Here is an 18143-nt window from a genome sequence, read left to right on the forward strand (position 1 = left end):
TTTATTCACCCTCACGTTGTTCCAAACCTATATGAGTTTTTTTCTTCTTCTGAACACACAAAAAAAAAAACTATTTTGGAGAATGTCAGAAACCTGACAGTTGATTGCACCCCATTGACTTCCAGTATTTTTTCCCCATACTATGGAAGTCAATGGGGTCCATCAACTGTTTGGTTACTCATATTCTTCAAGATATTTTTCTTTGTGTTCAGCAGAAGAAATGTATATAGGTTTGGAACAACTTGAGGGTGAGTAAATTATGACATCATTTTCATTTTTGGGCGAACTATCCCTTTAAGCAGTGCTGAGAGGATTGTTATATTGACAGCAATAAGTTGGCCAGAATAGTTCAATAGCAAATACTGACACGACTGGTCAAAAATACAACAAAACAGTGGATCATTTAAACTTTAATGAGGAACACTATGCGTGCGTCCATCTGTGATTTCGTTGCAACAAAGAACAAAATGTGAGCTGTGATACCTGATTCAAGAACAAATTACTCTTATGAACGTTATTTTTAAGTCAAGTTAAAAAAGGATTCACAAAACAGCCTCGAAATCAATTTAATTCAGAATCTCGCCAGGAGAAGTGGGTAATAATTTTGTGGGTACTTTTGCCTACCCTTTTAGGAATACTGTAAATTCGGACATACTTTTTTTTCCACTTACTAGGCTATATATTAGGGAAGTATGCTATTTCGGATACAGCCGCTGAGTTCATGCCGGATTCCTCACTGAACCGAGTCATTAGTCGGTTAGGTCCAATTCAAAATGAGCTGGGAGTCGTTACTTTGTACTTCAGGTTCACAAGATATTTCTTTTTAGCCTACTCAGGGGCGCCACTAGCAATTTTGGGCCCTCTACCACACCAACCTAGCTATCAAAAATCTTTGTCTGCAATTTAATAATACTAACCAATAAGCTCCGCTTGCTTAACCAAGAATGCCCCAATTGGCTGATGAAACATTGATTACAATTTAGATACAATTTATACAAAATGAAATGTACTTTAAAGAAAGGCTTTCTACAAAACAAAACTTAATGAAGTGGTCAAAATCATGTCCGACTCACTCCCACTCTCCTGGCATTGTGCATCTAATGCTGTTAACTTTTCATAATCAACATAGACATAAAAAATAACATTATATTTAAACATAAATATAAAACTAAATACCTTTTCTTAATGGCTACAACAAGTATAGTAGCCTCCAGTACACAGAAATTTCATGTTGGAGTGGGTTTGAGCAAATGTTGTTTTACACATGAGCGTAAACAGGAGTGGAGCGTTTTGCTGGATTTGGCCGGAAAGGCAGAAATAAGCTGTAATTGTTATATTTGTAACTCTTTGATAGATTATTCATTTATAATTTCTATTACATTAGTACTAGTACTACTAATAAAACCAATCTCTGGGGGCCCCAAAAGTGCAGGGGCCCTTAGAATCATCCTAACTTTTCCCCCCTTAGCCAGCGCCCCTGAGCCTACTGCTCGGTTTTTCATGACGTGTAACTAAAGAGACCATTTAAATTTTGAGGGGCGAACTATATCCTTAATAGAATATATTAAGTGGAGGGAAATGAGCTCACTGATGATGGAAGTAAAAAAAAAAATAAGCGGACACTGGTACACAGATTTTACCTATACTACATGAATCAAAGTGAAGATCTAATTCACACAATAAAAAAGACAGAGTGCAAAGTAAGTTCTTTATTATACATCTTTTTAACAGTGCAGCTATTAAGACTTACAAAATCAATTTGGCACATATCAAACTCTTAGTTCATACCTTCCTCTGATCCTCAACTAACATGATCATCATCTGTTCTTTGTTCCAGACACTAAATACACAATGGCTGAGTTATTCCCTTGGCTTTACAATAATGTGCTTCTGTGCCACAATTCCTGGTTTGGCATTTATTCCTCACTCACACAAAAAGAAGAAGAAAAAACAAAAAAAAAAGGCATTCATTAATAATTCTTTGTATGTTCCTGAACCGTTCCGACAAACATAAAAAGGCAATTATTGCAGCCAACTCAAGAGCTGCAGATGCAACACTGAACATGACAGATTAGACAAAATATTTCCAAATATTGCACTATGAATCCCTTATAATGACATTCGTTAAACGAAGGTTGAGGGCTAAGTTAATACTAAGGCTTCAGCCCCATGTGCCAAGAATTATGTGGAAGCTAAATCTGCATAGAAACAAAAGATGCATGTCACACCAACTCACTCGAGCACCAGCTGGATTCCCATAACTACAGGGCTTTCGAGCGTTTGAAATGCGAGGGAGTGCTACCAAGGGGTCTCGAACCAAAGTCAATCTGCTACCAAACGTAAATACACTGAAATGTAAACAACTCAATCCCGGTCAGACCCCCGAATCGGAGTACATTCCATTGATGAGATAGTCGACCTGAGTGTAGTCCTTTCGCTTGTAGCTCTCGTACGCTTGTTTGAGAAACAGCGCCACTGTGACCACGAAAAAGAGGAGGCCGAACAGAAGAACGGCCAGCAGAGAGCTTGTGTTCAACAGGTGGCTGGTCAAAGGGTCTCCGGCCACCTCAACAATGGCTTGGTCCCTTTTGGGAATGTCCTTAGGCAGTGTTGGTGCAACTACTAAGGGGCTCGTTGAGGTTTTTGGCGTGGTTGGCATTGGCTTCTCATCTGAGGATGTTGGAATGGGAGAAGTTTGTACTGGTTTAGTGGAAGAATTGAATGGAAGTGTTTTAGGCACTAATGGTGAGATGCTGACGGACAAGTTGGTCCCTGAAGGTGAAGGTGGCTGTTTTGGAATTATGGTTTGTGCAACTGTTGTGGAGGTGGTGGTTGTGCTGGTAGTTGAAGATGGTTTAGGGTTGGTTGTGGTTGGTATGGGTGTAGTTGTGGTGGTGGATGTCATGGCTGGTGGTGTTGGAATGGTTGGTGTTGTTGGAATGGCTGTCATGGCTGATGTTGTTGGAATGGTTGTTGTCATGGCTGATGTTGTTTTGATCTCTGGTTTTGGCACTGCATCAGCTGTGGTGGCGTTCTCTTTTGAGGTTGGTTGAGTTGTTAGTTGGTTGGTGGACGCTATAGTCGCTGAATCATTTCGTAAAGTGGAAGTCCTGGAGATGGAGACGTTAGCTTCAGAGGCCGATGTTTGTGTGATATCAGATGAAGAATTGTCTGAAGATTGGGAGGATTTGGCGCCAGAAGACTGTTGGGGAAGCACTGAATCACCAGTCTGACTATTGTCCACAGACTCTGCAAAAACAAAGTTTGAGTTAGTAAATGGTTGACATGGCTGATATTCTGGTACAAGTTATTGCAAATCTTTGTAACACAATTACATTTATTAACTAGATTTCCTCTTGTTATAAAAACATTTTTTTTGGATTGTGCAAAAGTCATTGGCATGATGCTAGTTGCTGAATCTCCAGGACCACAGCAAAATAAATAATTTTGAGTTGTGAACCAAATGTGATGAAATAATAGTAAGAAAACATTCTGTTGAGTGTAGTTCGGTGTAATCTGATTCACGGAAAAAAGATTCTAAAGAGTAATGTGTGTAAATTGGACTACATCATTCTAGAGATTCTTTAAAAAGAACCAGCACATACATTAATTAAAAAAAAAGACAAACAAATGACTCTTATGAATCAATTCCTTTTATTAAAGGGTTAGTTCACCCAAAAATTAAAATTCTGTCATTAATTACTTACCCTCATGTCGTTCGACACCCGTAAGACCTTCGTTCATCTTCGGAACACAAATGAAGATATTTTAGTTGAAATCCGATGGCTCAGAAAGGCCTCCATTGGCACATGCACTTTACATTCTCAAGACCCATAAAAGGTACTAAAGACGTCGTTACAAAGTCCATCTCACTACAGTGGTTCTACAATAACTTTATGAAGCGACGAGAATAGTTTTTGTATGCAAAAACCCAAATACCGACTTAATAAAGTGATGACCAATTTCCAAACGCAGCATCATGAAGCGTTATGAATCAGTGAGTCGATTCAGCGGTTTGGATCGCCAAAGTCACGTGATTTCAGCAGTTTGCCGGTTTGACACTCGAATCATGATTCGACTCGCTGATTCATAACGCTTCGAAGCTTCATGATGCCTTGTTTTGAAATCGGTCATAACTATACAAGTCGTTATTTAGGATTTTTTTGCGCACAAACTATTCCCGTCGCTTCATAAAGTTATTGTAGAACCACTGTAATGAGATGGACTTTGAAAACGACGTCTTTAGTACCTTTTATGGGTCTTGAGAGTGTACAGTGCATTGTGCCAATGGAGGCCTTTCTGAGCCATCGGATTTCAACTAAAATATCTTCATTTGATTTCCTTACGGGTGTCGAACGAGATGAGGGTAAGTAATTAATGACAGAATTTTCATTTTTGGGTGAACTAACCCTTTAATAATTCAGAAAGACTCACAAGTTACTGTTTTGAATCAGTGTAACGGATCATTCCAAAATAAAAGGTAAAGTTACTGAACAAAAATAAAATATTTACAAAAGATGACAGCACAAACGTATACCAACACAAATTCAGACAAACCAAGGAAAGGTATTAGCAGTTGTGCTCACACCTAACAGATCGTCGAAATTCCTGACATCTTCACAAGACTTCTGGGTATTATTTGGGCAGCTGATCAGGAAACACAGAGAGTGTTTTTCATTTATAATGGCCTTCAAACAGGATTCATTTAGAGGACCTGAAAAATGAAGAACAAACAAAATCAACAATAAAATTAAGCTTGTTTGCAGTCAATTTCGATTGAATTCAAAATCAGTGCCACAGCAAAATAAACCATATTCTACCAGAATTGTGGATGCGAGTTTACAGACTGAATTGAATGATGTGCTATAAAAAAAAAAAACACCTGTAGTCAAATTCACAAACAAAAGTTCTGAACAAATAATTCAAAAAGACTCATGATTTACCCATTTTTAAATAACAGTCTGAATCCTTCCAAAACAGGAGGTAAAGTTACTGAATCAAACATATATGCACAAGAAATGAAAAACTGAAACATACAGTATATGACACCAATATTACATCAATTTGGACATTCCCAGAATAGAATCCTCAGAATATCTCAATATATAAAACGGACACCGTGCTACCACAATCCAAATTTAAGAGGACAAATAACCCAAGCTAAGTTTCTAAAGTGTGTTTTTAGAGTGTCAAGGCCAAATATTTTACAGCCTGCTCTAAAATGTGAAATAAAATGAACAGTGTAATCTGTGACTCATCAACCTCAGTTGTTTTCATTGGGACAGAGACATTCCCTGAATGCTCATTACTGGATGTCAAACTGCAGATCCTGAGCTCTGCAGTCTTCAGGAACGAGCAACGTCTGGGAGGAAAAACAGGCCTTGCCGCACCGCTCTTTGATCCCCTCCCAGCAGCCATGTGTGCGTTAGGTACAGCACACCTCAACCTCCACATCCGTCTCCACTCTTTCCCTTATTCCCACTTCCCCTGATTACTTAACCAGGTGGCTGCAGCACGGCAGGACCAACGGGGCTATAAAGAATTTGCTTGCGCTGGCACCGCAGAATGCTCCAAAATGCCCCCATTTCCCTTTTTGGACCGAACCAACGGACACTCATCCAGCGTTTAAAGCTCCAGGTGAATCAATAATCAACCTCGGCGAGGTGAAAAATCCCAGGTTGAATCATCTCTTGGTCAGCGTTGACACACTAAATCGACAGGCCAGCTGCATCGCGTGCATTTTTTCCCCTTTTAAACACTTCTCCAGCTGTTCAAAGCAGAAAACTCATGAAACCAAAGGCGAATGGAGTCCGGTGTGAAGTCGTAGAGGACCTGGCAAGATTTTTGCAGTCGCCACTGGTCACTACATAGTACGTCTGGTCTTTGACGTGTCGAAAACACACCGTTCCCTGCGCTGGAATGTGGAATGCTTATTATAGCTCCCCATCATTCCAAACATTTCAGACTTCCAGATGGCGGTGGCGATTCTGACCTTGCTTTCGATCTCCATATGCTTAACGTGATGGAAACTCAATACCAACTGTGTACGTGTGTGTTATTGGGCGGGGGCAGGGCCAGCCGCTCTACCCACAAACACAAAGCCAGTGTGCCCCGGGGTCATTTCGGCTGTCTGCGTGTTTACAGAGGTGGTGAGATTGTCAAGTTCAACGTGTGTGGCCAAAGCAAGAGGAGGGGAAAAGAAAGTGATTTGATTAAAAAAAAAAGAAAAAAAAGACAGCATGTAGAAGGGTACGGCCCGCTGAAGCAGTGCCTGGCGCATAAGCAGAACAGCCAGCCCAGGCCTCGCTTTCATCTTAAATGCAAAACACATGGCCCTCTTTGAAAGTGTACGTTCTTCAAGGGAAAGACGTGATGTATAAAAAGAGAAAACAAAACATATGGCTTTACTTTAAAAAAAATAAAATAAGATGTTCCACAGGTACCCGGTTTCATCTCTGAAGGTAAAACAGAGATTGTTTCTTTGAGGGCTTGAGAATGAAATGCAAAGAAAAAGAAAACTGGCTGATTTAACAGAATCAAACAAATCTGTTAATTTACTTTGCCGCTTGTCTTATGCATTTGTAGGGATTCACAATATGGATGGCCACAGAAATGTTACTGGCATTATCGAGACTGAACTTTGCTAATCATGCACATGCAACAAAAATGAAAATTCATCATCAAAGTCATAATTTACTCACCCTCATGTTGATCCAAAACATGCATGACTGACTGACTTCTGATGAACGCAAAAGATGATATTTTAAAAGTGTTTTTCTTCCTCCATACAATGATAGTCAATGTTTGGTTCCCAGCGTTCTTTAAAATATTCTCTTTTGCGTTCCACAGAAGAAACCGGTTTAGTGATTAAATGTTTATTTTGGGGCGACTATCCATTTAAACATTGTTTTCGCAGACATACTGAATATTGCTCTAGCAAATTCTGCTGATGTAGATATAACGCCATGGTAAAGTTCTTAAAATATCATTCCTGCATCAATGAGGTTGTGTGTGAAACACTGTATCCATGTAATATTATATATTATTTTAGGTTATATGAATATATTTTAAATAGTTTATTTTTGTTTAAAAAAAAATTATAATTGACATTAAAAAAAATTATTCAGCAAAAATAAAATAATAAAAGCCCTGATGTGTCATGCATTTCTGGCAAATGCTAACTAAAATAATAATTTAAAAAAACAACATCATGCTATCAGTTAGTACTTGAATGAAAACAGAAAACAAATAAATGATAAATGCATAAAAATTATTAATTGTAGTGCATTTTAAAGAAATCAATCAAAAGGATATCTCAGATGCCCTAAAAATAGACTTACAAAGTTTTGTGGTACAATTCGCTGGATCATCCACAGTCACATTAGCCACTATCTTGAGGCCATTCGCTAAATGCATGGGTGCACATGGAAGCACAAGGAGCCCAAGGATGGGCAGCAGGACCAGGACAGGGTGGACAGTCATGATCATATTGTGAGAGAAGGTCACATCCCCAACATCTGTGGGATAAACAAAAGCAATGATTTATTAAAAACTAACTCAACCCAATTATTTTCTTAGATAGATAGATAGATAGATAGATAGATAGATAGATAGATAGATAGATAGATAGATAGATAGATAGATAGATAGATAGATAGATAGATAGATAGGAGTATCAGAGAAATGTGAGAATTAACATAAATGTGATTCAATTGCGCCATCTAGTAGAAATTCCAAAACACTACAAGAGAAAATTTTGAAATTTCTTCTGGTCTGCCTGCAAAACGACTGTTTCACAATCCTATTGAACGAAGACTAGACCATAAGTGCTATAAAAACAAACATAATATACAGTTACCTTTGTCATTCATGCATGCATCCATTTTAAAGAAACATAAGGTCTAATCTCTTGAAGGTGCTAAAAAAAAATGTGTTTTGAACTGATTTGCTACTACATTTATACAGGCTGTTATGGGTATAAGGAAGTTTCAAAAGTGAATAAATAGGTCTTGGGCGCAGCAAATAAATCTCTGCCACACCCCTCAGAGCGCCTGGTTACTGCCGCCAACTGCAAACAGCACTGAAGTGCTCACTAAACCCGTTCCAGGATGTATGGATCATATGACTTCTATCGAGGCTTGAACAAAGGAATGAAACTCACTCAGAGATGAAGCAGATTATTCACGGATGGTCTGTCCTGAGCTGGAATAAAACACAGACAAGAAATAAAGCAGCTACACTATTGAAAACAAGCAGGGTTAAGTCACTGCCAAATAACAATCCTCATGCTTTATTGCAGCCATTTAAATAAATGGTTAAGACACACATGATGCTGGTTGTCATTAAACATATACCATAATGGTGGTTAATATACAATTGCATGCTGGTATGATTCACAAATCACACCTAAAATTCTTATCTGTGTGTATTATGGTTACTAACACCTTAAGAGTCATTGTTAGAGCAATGTAGGTCAGTTAAGAAGAGTGTGACCAGACACAAACAACACCATTGTTTTGTTGTTTACAATGGAACATGTGTTTTCTAACTCACTTACATCTAGATTTATTTTTCTTAAAGACACACCCATCTTCCTATAATCAAAATATAAATATTACGCTAATTACAAAAATGTCTTATTACACATGCACTTGCATATACCACAATACAATTATAATACAAAACTGTGATAGCTATTAAAGCAGTATTTTCAAATATAAAGAAAGCTCACGAGGATGCACTTACCAAACAAATACAAGGCTTTTTTTTTAACCCAATAACACTCTCAGCTTGTGTTAGATGTAAACAGCAGCGTTTCCAAAGCACTCTCTTTACCGTAGTGTACAGAAGCACGCAAATGAATACGGTCTCATTCCTCATGCAGTGTGTTTATTGTCACTCTCCTGTCAAATGTTTCATATTTTAATTCGGGCTGTTTATGTAAGTAGCAGATAGCTGACAGACACGACACACGGGTGATGCGACAAGAGGAAATGCAGGACTTCCGGGTCACGTCGCGGTACGTGAGGGCGTCAAAATAAAGGTACTCATAAATCCATCATTCAATTTGATTTTATTGTACGTAGCTGGACATTGATTAACGGAGAATTAAATGACATAAAATCGTTTTAAAAACGACCATGGTAGTGATAATTTCTAAAGTGGGATCACATGTAATGTAAATGTATATAATTATTAGCAAACAACGCTGACTAAATATGTATTCGCAATTTACAATGAACAAAATAACGATTAAAAATAAAGATGAAAGAATGCCACTAGCATATCTATGATATTGGTAGAAAGTCTGGAGTTTAAATTATTTTTGAGGACTTTTATAATGGAAAAAAACCTAAGGCACGGAAGTAACGTTAACTGTTACCCACAGTAATTTTTATTGACAAGCTTAAGCTTCGCTAAAAACGAGTAACCACATAAAAATAAACAAAAAACAAGGATGATCAAGGCTATTCTTATTTTTAACAACCATGGGAAACCCAGGCTCATCAGATTCTACCAATATTTTGTAAGATAAGCGCATAAAAGACACTGAAACTGCATTTGCCAGCTATTGCCATTCTTGAGACACTATCAGCAGATTAATTTAATTAATTGTGATTTATTTAATGTTTCGTAGTTAACCATACAGTATTAGCTTTAGATAAGTTATTTGTGTCAAAAATGTTTCGTAGTAAGGAATATATTCTCGTATCTGATTGTTTTTCCAGCTTCTTACTGGAAAGTCAGTTCCTCATTTTTGTGCTTATTAGTAGCCTATATGACATCCACTCTATAAATGTAATATTATAACTATATCATGTTTATAAAAGTCACTGTTATGTAGTATTAAACCATTTATTTGTGGTGTATACTACTAGTGTTTGCTTTTCTCCTCTGTATATTTTTTAATATGTAATGAGTTTATGTGAGAAATTTTGGATAAAATGAATTTTAAATCAGTTTATCATGTTTCGTTCACAGGCAGAAGACATGCAGCAACAGATCATTAGGGAGACCTTTCATTTGGTGTCCAAAAGAGACGATAATGTCTGCAATTTCCTGGAGGGCGGAAGGTGACAGGAGGGTTTTAACTTGCACATAAGGGCTTGCTGATATGATTTTCATCTATATTTCAGTATTCATGACTGTATAAAGATGGATGCCCTCAAAGGTTATTTACTATTGTTTTGCTCTTTATTTTAGTTTGATTGGCGGCTCCGACTATAAGCTGATCTACAGACACTATGCCACTCTGTACTTTGTGTTTTGCGTGGACTCATCAGAGAGTGAGCTGGGGATTCTAGATCTCATACAGGTGAACATACTGCAATTATCATGTTATATTACTGGCTTACAGCCACAAGGGGGTATTTTTTTGTTGTTTTCCATATTGCCTACATACACTATATTGCCAAAAGTTTTGGGATACGTGCCTTTAAATGCACATGAACTTGAATGACATCCCATTCTTAATCTGTAGCAACCTTTGCAGCTACAACAGCTTCAACTCTTCTGGGAAGGCTTTCCACAAGGTTTAGGAGTGTGTTTATGGGAATTTTTGACCATTCTTCTAGAAGCGCATTTGTGATGTCAGGCACTGATGTTGGACGAGAAGGCCTGGCTCAGAGTCTCTGCTCTAATTCATCCCAAGGGTGTTCTATCAGGTTGAGGTCAGGACTTGAGGCAGGCCAGGAAAAGTTCCTTCACACCAAACTCACTCATCCATGTCTTTATGGACCTTGCTTTGTGCACTGGTGCGCAGTCATGTTGCAACACTTTTCCCACAAAGTTAGGAGCACGAAATTGTCCAAAATGTCTTGGTATGCTGAAGCATTAAGTGTTCATTTCACTGGAACTAAGGGGCCAAGCCAAACACCTGAAAAACAACCCCCACACCATAATCCCCCCTCCACCAAACTTTACACTTGGCACAATGCAGTCCGTCAAAACCTGACTCGTCCATCGGATTACCAGACAGAGAAGCGTGATTCATCACTCCAGAGATTTCTCCACTGCTCCAGAGTCCAGTGGTCCACTGCATCCGACGCTTTGCAGTGCACTTGGTAATGTAAGACTTGGATGCAGCTGCTCGGCCTTGAAAACCCATTCCATGAAGCTCTCTACGCACTGTTCTTGAGCTAATCTGAAGGCCAGTTATTGACTCTGCAGAAAGTTGGCCACTTCTGCATGCGCTGACCGCGCTCTGTGATTTTACGTGGCCTACCACTTCGTGGCTGAGTTGCTGTTGTTCACAATTGCTTCCACTTTGTTCACGGTATCACGGTAGCACGCTTGAATTCACTGAGTTCCTGAGAGCGACCCATTATTTCACAAATGTTTGTATAAGCGTCTGCATGCCTAGGTGCTTGATTTTATACACCTGTGGCCATGGAAGTGAATGATTTGGAGGGGTGTCCCAATATTTTTGGCAATATAGTGTTGTTTTTTAAGGTATACATAATGAAAAGGCTAAGTTTACAACCCTTGTTTTAATATCAGAATGCATTAATGCTCACTGAACAATACTAACATTACCTTTATGTACTATTTAAATACCAGTCATTCAGTATATAATACTGCCATCTGATGCCATGTTACTACCACAGTATTTTTTACATGAGTGGTTGATTTGCTGCTTTTTGTTTCATGTAACACGAAACGTTGGAAGTCTTTTGAAAAGCCCTGTGAAAGAACATGTTGTTATTCACTATTGTGTATAATTTCATCATGCAGGTCTTTGTGGAAACCCTGGACAAGTGCTTTGAGAATGTGTGTGAACTGGACTTAATCTTTCACATGGATAAGGTCAGTTTTCAGGTGTATGATGTTCATTTCATGAGGTCTTTTTACCTCCTTGCTTACCTAAAAAGTGTTCTTTGGTGCTGTTTAAGGGTTAGTTCACCCAAAAATTAAATTACTCACCCTCATGTCGTTCCAAACCCGTAAGACCTTCGTTCATCTTTAGAACACAAATTAAGATATTTGGTGAAATCTCTCTCCATAGACAGCTATTTAATTAACTCTTTGAAGGCCCAAAAAGGTAGTAAAGTTAAAATCGTCCAGTGGTTCAACCTTAATTTAATGAAGCGATGAGACTACTTTTTTTTAATGTTTAATTTTTAAATGTCCATTAGATTAGAGGATGAATAATTCGATCCATCATGTCAAGGAAAGGTTATATTCTTGTCAGAACATCCTTTCTGATAATGGCCTATTGGATTATGGCACCATTGTAAAATGCATTCATTGTAGAAGTGTGCACTATGCTGGCTTCATTTGTTATCTACTCAGTAATATTGTTTTATGAGTGAGAGAAATGACTGGGAAATGATAATGTAGCTATGGCTTTACGGTAACTTGATACATTTGTTGCTGAATTTGCCAGGTGAACATGTTTGATAATGCGCATCAGTAGTCCTGTGCTTGTGTGCATTTTTAGGGTTATGGTCCAGTCCTGTTTCATGCTCTGATTCACTCAACTGAGCTGTTTATGGCGTTGTGTAAAAGTATTGATTTTAAATAAGTCAAGTTTACAGTCTGAATTAAATGTGATGAGATTAAAAAAGCCTTACAGCACAATACCGTACTGCTGTCATGGTACTTTGATGTCATACACCGATCGGTCTGTCCAACACACCTGTCGGTCTGTCCGATTCACAAACAAATGATTCTTATGAACCAGTTCTTTTTAGTGAATCAAAAACATTCTGTGCATAAACTGGATTCTCATAGTCTTGTAGGTTTAAGTTTTTTTGTGTGTGTTTTTTTTCAGGTCCATTACATTCTCCAGGAAGTTGTCATGGGCGGGATGGTTCTGGAAACTAACATGAATGAAATCGTCGCCCAAGTGGAGCTGCAGAATAGAATGGAGAAATCGGAGGTGAGTCCGCATTTACATAGAGCAACCGGGAGTCACTCCAGTTCAGCTGAAATAAGTTCATACAAACATCTTTGTTTAGTTTAATGTGACAAATATGTAGGCACATTTTTAACAAAAATGTAAAAAACAAAACAACAGGTTAAATAGTATTCAAATAAAGTCACCTGTATTTATATAGCACTTTATACAATACAGATTGTTTAAAAAAGCAGCTTTACAGTGATTATAGGAAAAAATATGCATTTCGGAAGTTGTTGAGCTGAAGTCAGTTCAGTTTCATTTTATCTATAAAGCAGTTCTGCAAAAAAATTCTCATCATCCAGCTCAGTTCAGTTCTCATACAACAGCATTAATACAGTCATATCGATAATGTTAAATATTTAGTATTGTACACATACATTTTATTTTTTACTTCCCAGAGCCTTAGGAATGCATGTTAAACTCTACAAATATGAATATCATCTCAAAAGACATTTTGTATATCTGTCTTTATTAGTATCACTTTCTTTTTCCTGCAATTTTCTTAGTCGTAACGGCACATCATGTGAACGGCCTAAAATTATATCATGTAATAGTGAAAAGTGTCAGATATCAGTGATTCACGGTCACCTGATATCTTATCTCGAGTTGAAGCGATCAATAATGTTTGACAACACTTGACGCACTCTTATGCATAAAAGGAAGAGGTTAAAATAAGCACATGGCTTAGAACAAAGAAACATCCATTTATGATGTTTAGTTAAAGACACTAGAAACGTGATGGTGGCGTTTCATGACATCCACTATGTACTTTGACCTAAAATGTAGTATTTAACAGGTCTGTTAGGACCAGGTTCTCCTGTATAACTTCTGGTTTGTGTTTGAAATATCTGAAAAAAAAAAAAACTATTTTTCAATATAATGTAAAATATATTATAATTTACATATTTGTTTATTTTATTTGTATTATATCATGTTTTGTGCTGGGTTTTGCCTTAAAGGTTAGTTCACCAAAACATGAAAATTCTGTCATTATTTACCTCACCCTCATGTCGTTCATCTTCGGAACACAAGTGAAGATCTTTCTGATGAAATCTGAGTGCTTTCTGTCCCTCCATAGACAGCTACACAACTACATTGACACTTCAAAAAGTTCATAGAGATTGTAAAACTAATCCATATGAATTGAGCTGTTTAGTCAAAATGATCTGAAAACTTGATTGCTTTATAAGATGAACATATTTAATTTAGGCTTTTATTCACATATAAACATTGATCAGCGAACATAAACAGAAGCTTTACCGAACCTGCTTGACACGCGAGAACAAACCTCATTAGTTCTTGCGGGAACTCAAACGTGCTGCATAACACGAGAATGAACCTCATTGGTTCTTGCTGAAGCTCAAACGTTCTACGTAACACACGAGAATGAACCTCATTGGTTCTTGTGGAAGCTCAAATGTTCTGCATAACAGACGAGAATGACCCTCATTGGTTCTTGAAGAAGCTCAAACGTTCTGCGTAACAGACGAGAATGAACCTCATTGCTTCTTGCTGAAGCTCAAATGTTCTACGTAACACACGAGAATGACCCTCATTGGTTCTTGAAGAAGCTCAAACGTTCTGCGTAACAGACGAGAATGAACCTCATTGGTTCTTGTGGAGCTCAAACATTCTGCGTAACACACGAGAAGGAACCTCATTGGTTCTTGTGGAAGCTCAAACGTTCTGCGTAACACACGAGAATGAACCTCATTGGTTCTTGTGGAAGCTCAAACATTCTGCGTAACACACGAGAATGAACCTCATTGGTTCTTGTGGAAGCTCAAACGTTCTGCGTAACAGACGAGAATGAACCTCATTGGTTCTTGTGGAGCTCAAACATTCTGCGTAACACACGAGAAGGAACCTCATTGGTTCTTGTGGAAGCTCAAACGTTCTGCGTACCACACGAGAATGAACCTCATTGGTTCTTGTGGAAGCTCAAACATTCTGCGTAACACACGAGAATGAACCTCATTGGTTCTTGTGGAAGCTCAAACGTTCTGCGTAACACACGAGAATGAACCTCATTGGTTCTTGTGGAAGCTCAAACATTCTGCGTAACACACGAGAATGAACCTCATTGGTTCTTGTGGAAGCTCAAACATTCTGCGTAACACACGAGAATGAACCTCATTGGTTCTTGAAGAAGCTCAAACATTCTGCATAACACAAGAATGAACCTCATTGGTTCTTGCTGAAGCTCAAACGTTCTGCGTAACAGACGAGAATGAACCTCATTGGTTCTTGTGGAGCTCAAACGTTCTGCGTAACAGACGAGAATGAACCTCATTGGTTCTTGTGGAGCTCAAACGTTCTGCGTAACACACGAGAATGAACCTCATTGGTTCTTGTGGAAGCTCAAACGTTCTGCGTAACACACGAGAATGAACCTCATTGGTTCTTGTGGAAGCTCAAACGTTCTGCATAACATGAGAATGAACCTCATTGGTTCTTGTAGAAGCTCAAACGTTCTGCATAACACGAGAATGAATCTCATTGGTTCTTGAAGAAGCTCATACGTTCTGCATAACATTAGAATAAATCTCATTGGTTCTAGCTGAAGTTCAAACGTTCTGCATAACACGAGAATGAATCTCATTGGTTCTTGAAGAAACTCATACGTTCTGCATAACACGAGAATGAATCTCATTGGTTCTTGAAGAAACTCATACGTTCTGCATAACACGAGAATGAATCTCATTGGTTCTTGAAGAAACTCAAAAGTTCTGCATAACACGAGAATGAATCTCATTGGTTCTTGAAGAAACTCAAAAGTTCTGCTTAACACGAGAATGAACCTCATTGGTTCTTGAAGAAGCTCATACGTTCTGCATAACATGAGAATGAATCTCATTGGTTCTTGAAGAAACTCAAAAGTTCTGCATAACACGAGAATGAATCTCATTGGTTCTTGCAGAAACTCAAAAGTTCTGCTTAACACGAGAATGAACCTCATCGGTTCTTGCATATCAAGCGAACATGCTTGAGCTTCATTTTACCTCAACTGATGTGTGAGTTGATGAATGTTTATATGTGAATAAAAGCCTAAATTCAATCTGTTCATCATATAAAGTGATTGTGTCTCTTCAGAAAATTTGGACTAAACAGCTCAATTCATATGGATTCGTTTTACGATCTCTATGAATTTTTTGAAGCATCAATGTAGTTGTGTAGCTGTCTGGAGGGACAGAAAGTGCTCCGATTTCATCAAAAAGATCTTAATTTGTCTTCTGAAGATAAAGGAAAGAACGACAACAGGGTGAGTAATGACAGAATTTTCATGTTTGGGTGAAAAAAATACTTAAAATTTCCACTGGACTGATTGTATTGGGTCACAGGATTTTGTTTATGGGCCGAGTTTGGGATTCAATTTAATGCTGAATATTTGCAGTATGATAGTTCAAGAGAGAACTAGATTTTTGAGGTTGTAGGTAAATGTTTTAGTATAAAGAGAAGTTAAAAACATAAAAAAAAAGATTGATAATAAATGTACTTTATTTATAGACTAAAGAGTAGCCTATAGATCTTTCTTGATAATACAATATTTTTTTTTAAAATAAATATTATACACCGACGTGTTAATCTGCACTAAATAATAGTGATGAATTATTTTTGTTGTGTTTTTGGCAGGGTGGTCTGTCTGCAGCACCAGCACGAGCTGTTTCTGCTGTGAAAAATATGAACCTTCCTGAAATACCCCGTAACATCAATATCGGGGACATCAATATAAAAGTGCCCAGTCTCTCCCCGTTTTGAGTGTCTGATAGTTGTTTTTTTGTTGTTGTTATTGTTGACATTCATTGCCATAGATGCTGTCTCCCTAATGCCATTTATGGACTCATGATTGACCGTCACATGAGGACTCTTACATATCCAAAGCACACTACAGGGTCCAATCATATACAACGTACCTTTCATTTCAGACTTTGGTTTGTAGACAATCCGGTGTTCCAGTTTTGTGTTGTTTTGTATTTTCTCTGTAATGTAGCAACATTTCATGATACTAATGTGTAAGTTCTGCCAACAGACCAACTACTAAAACTATAAATGTTACACATTAATAATTTATATTTAATGTTATACTATACTATATCATTAAAATGTGTTTGTCCAGAATCAGGTCTCGTTTTTCTTAAAATTGTGCTTTTTTTTTTTTAATTTTCGAGAGTTTTTTTTTCCTGATTTACAGAATGTATCAGCGGTGTCGCCAGTTGGAATATTTTTATTTATTGCCTCTAAAAATATAACAATCATGGTGCAAGGTCTGTTTCATGTATGACATTATGTCAGCATATTTTTGACAAATCATGGTTGCATTGATGGTTTCACCGTGAGTTTGCAGTGTTATAAAATCAACTTTATTGCATTGGAAACAAGTCCTTAAAGGTGTGGTCAACAAAAAATGAGTTCAAAGATAGCATTTACATCATATAGTCGGAAAAAAAGGGATAGCATATCTAGAAATCTCTGATATCATATACCGTTATCTTTGAAGACAGCAGACTATCAAAGGTCAAGAGCCATCAGATGATATCTGAAGTCATCGAGTCAACTTGTACCTAAGACTCTTTCTTTTGAATGTTTAATAGCAAGACTAGATTTCATGTTTATCAATTTAAAAAGAAAAAAGATAATTTTCAGAGAAAGGGGAAATCACTGCTTTAATGAGACAAATATTTCACAAATATATATGTATGTATGTATATATATATTAGTATATATATATATATATATAAAAAACAAATTTTTTCTTTTTGCCTAAAATTGCCTGTTATAGGTAATTTATGACATGTCAAATAAAATTAGACAACATTAAAACTTTGAGATTGCTAAGGTGAGTTTTATGGCGTCTGCTGCTTTTGTTGAATACCTCATTTATAGCTGATATAATTAATATGATGGGGAGATATCGTGAAAACTGATAATCATTACACCTGTGCATTTACAAATGAAAGGTCCAACTATTGTTATTGAGAAGCTAATCCTAATAATAAACACTATCCCTGGTACAATGTTCGACCATAAAAAAAAGAAACATATTCCAAAGGCCAAACTCATCATTTAATTTTTACAATTTTTGGGAATTGCAGTTTAAAGTCCAGCCTGAGGACTACAGAGGGAGGTATTTTTATAAGTTCATTTGTTACTAATCCCATCCTTTGCTCCTGTAACTGCAAGGTAATTTAGTTAAACTAAAGTTAAACTGTATTTTTTCCACTTAAACTGTATAGTTGGATGT

At 37.4% G+C, this 18143-nt stretch overlaps 2 protein-coding genes across 3 annotated transcripts; one reads left to right on the forward strand and one right to left on the reverse strand.

The window, feature by feature from the left end:
- Positions 1 to 1695: 1695 nt before the first annotated feature.
- On the reverse strand, positions 1696 to 8995 carry cUnh11orf24 (chromosome Un C11orf24 homolog). Of its 2 annotated transcripts, XM_079808834.1 has the most exons (6): positions 8746 to 8995; positions 8558 to 8594; positions 8162 to 8202; positions 7341 to 7517; positions 4589 to 4714; positions 1696 to 3249 (listed from the first exon to the last, which is right to left on the reverse strand). In XM_079808834.1, the coding sequence occupies exons 4-6, from the start codon at positions 7486 to 7488 to the stop codon at positions 2375 to 2377; spliced, it is 1149 nt and encodes a 382-aa protein (XP_079664960.1). In that variant the 5' UTR covers positions 7489 to 7517; positions 8162 to 8202; positions 8558 to 8594; positions 8746 to 8995; the 3' UTR covers positions 1696 to 2374. The 2 variants fall into 2 exon arrangements, with proteins under 2 accessions (XP_079664960.1, XP_079664959.1); XM_079808833.1 differs by lacking the exon at positions 8558 to 8594 and having other exon boundaries at positions 8746 to 8985.
- A 362-nt stretch (positions 8996 to 9357) lies between these two features.
- On the forward strand, positions 9358 to 17521 carry ap3s2 (adaptor related protein complex 3 subunit sigma 2). The gene is made up of 6 exons (XM_079808697.1): positions 9358 to 9526; positions 9982 to 10073; positions 10204 to 10315; positions 11734 to 11805; positions 12773 to 12880; positions 16535 to 17521. The coding sequence occupies exons 1-6, from the start codon at positions 9458 to 9460 to the stop codon at positions 16658 to 16660; spliced, it is 579 nt and encodes a 192-aa protein (XP_079664823.1). The 5' UTR covers positions 9358 to 9457; the 3' UTR covers positions 16661 to 17521.
- Positions 17522 to 18143: the final 622 nt, after the last annotated feature.

The sequence above is a fragment of the Gobio gobio genome (assembly GCF_949357685.1).
Source record: "Gobio gobio genome assembly, chromosome: 25".
Lineage (NCBI taxonomy): Eukaryota > Metazoa > Chordata > Actinopteri > Cypriniformes > Gobionidae > Gobio > Gobio gobio.

Bases quoted from the DNA above. Each gene is read 5' to 3' on its own strand.
- cUnh11orf24 (XM_079808834.1), bottom strand. From the start codon at position 7,488: ATGATCATGACTGTCCACCCTGTCCTGGTCCTGCTGCCCATCCTTGGG. The intron at 4,715-7,340 runs GTAAGTCTATTT...TTCATTTTTCAG, and splicing joins GAATTGTACCACAAAACTTT to GTCCTCTAAATGAATCCTGT. The intron at 3,250-4,588 runs GTGTGAGCACAA...TTGTTTTTGCAG, and splicing joins GAATTTCGACGATCTGTTAG to AGTCTGTGGACAATAGTCAG.
- ap3s2 (XM_079808697.1), top strand. From the start codon at position 9,458: ATGATCAAGGCTATTCTTATTTTTAACAACCATGGGAAACCCAGGCTC. The intron at 10,316-11,733 runs GTGAACATACTG...TTCATCATGCAG, and splicing joins GGATTCTAGATCTCATACAG to GTCTTTGTGGAAACCCTGGA. The intron at 11,806-12,772 runs GTCAGTTTTCAG...GTTTTTTTTCAG, and splicing joins TAATCTTTCACATGGATAAG to GTCCATTACATTCTCCAGGA.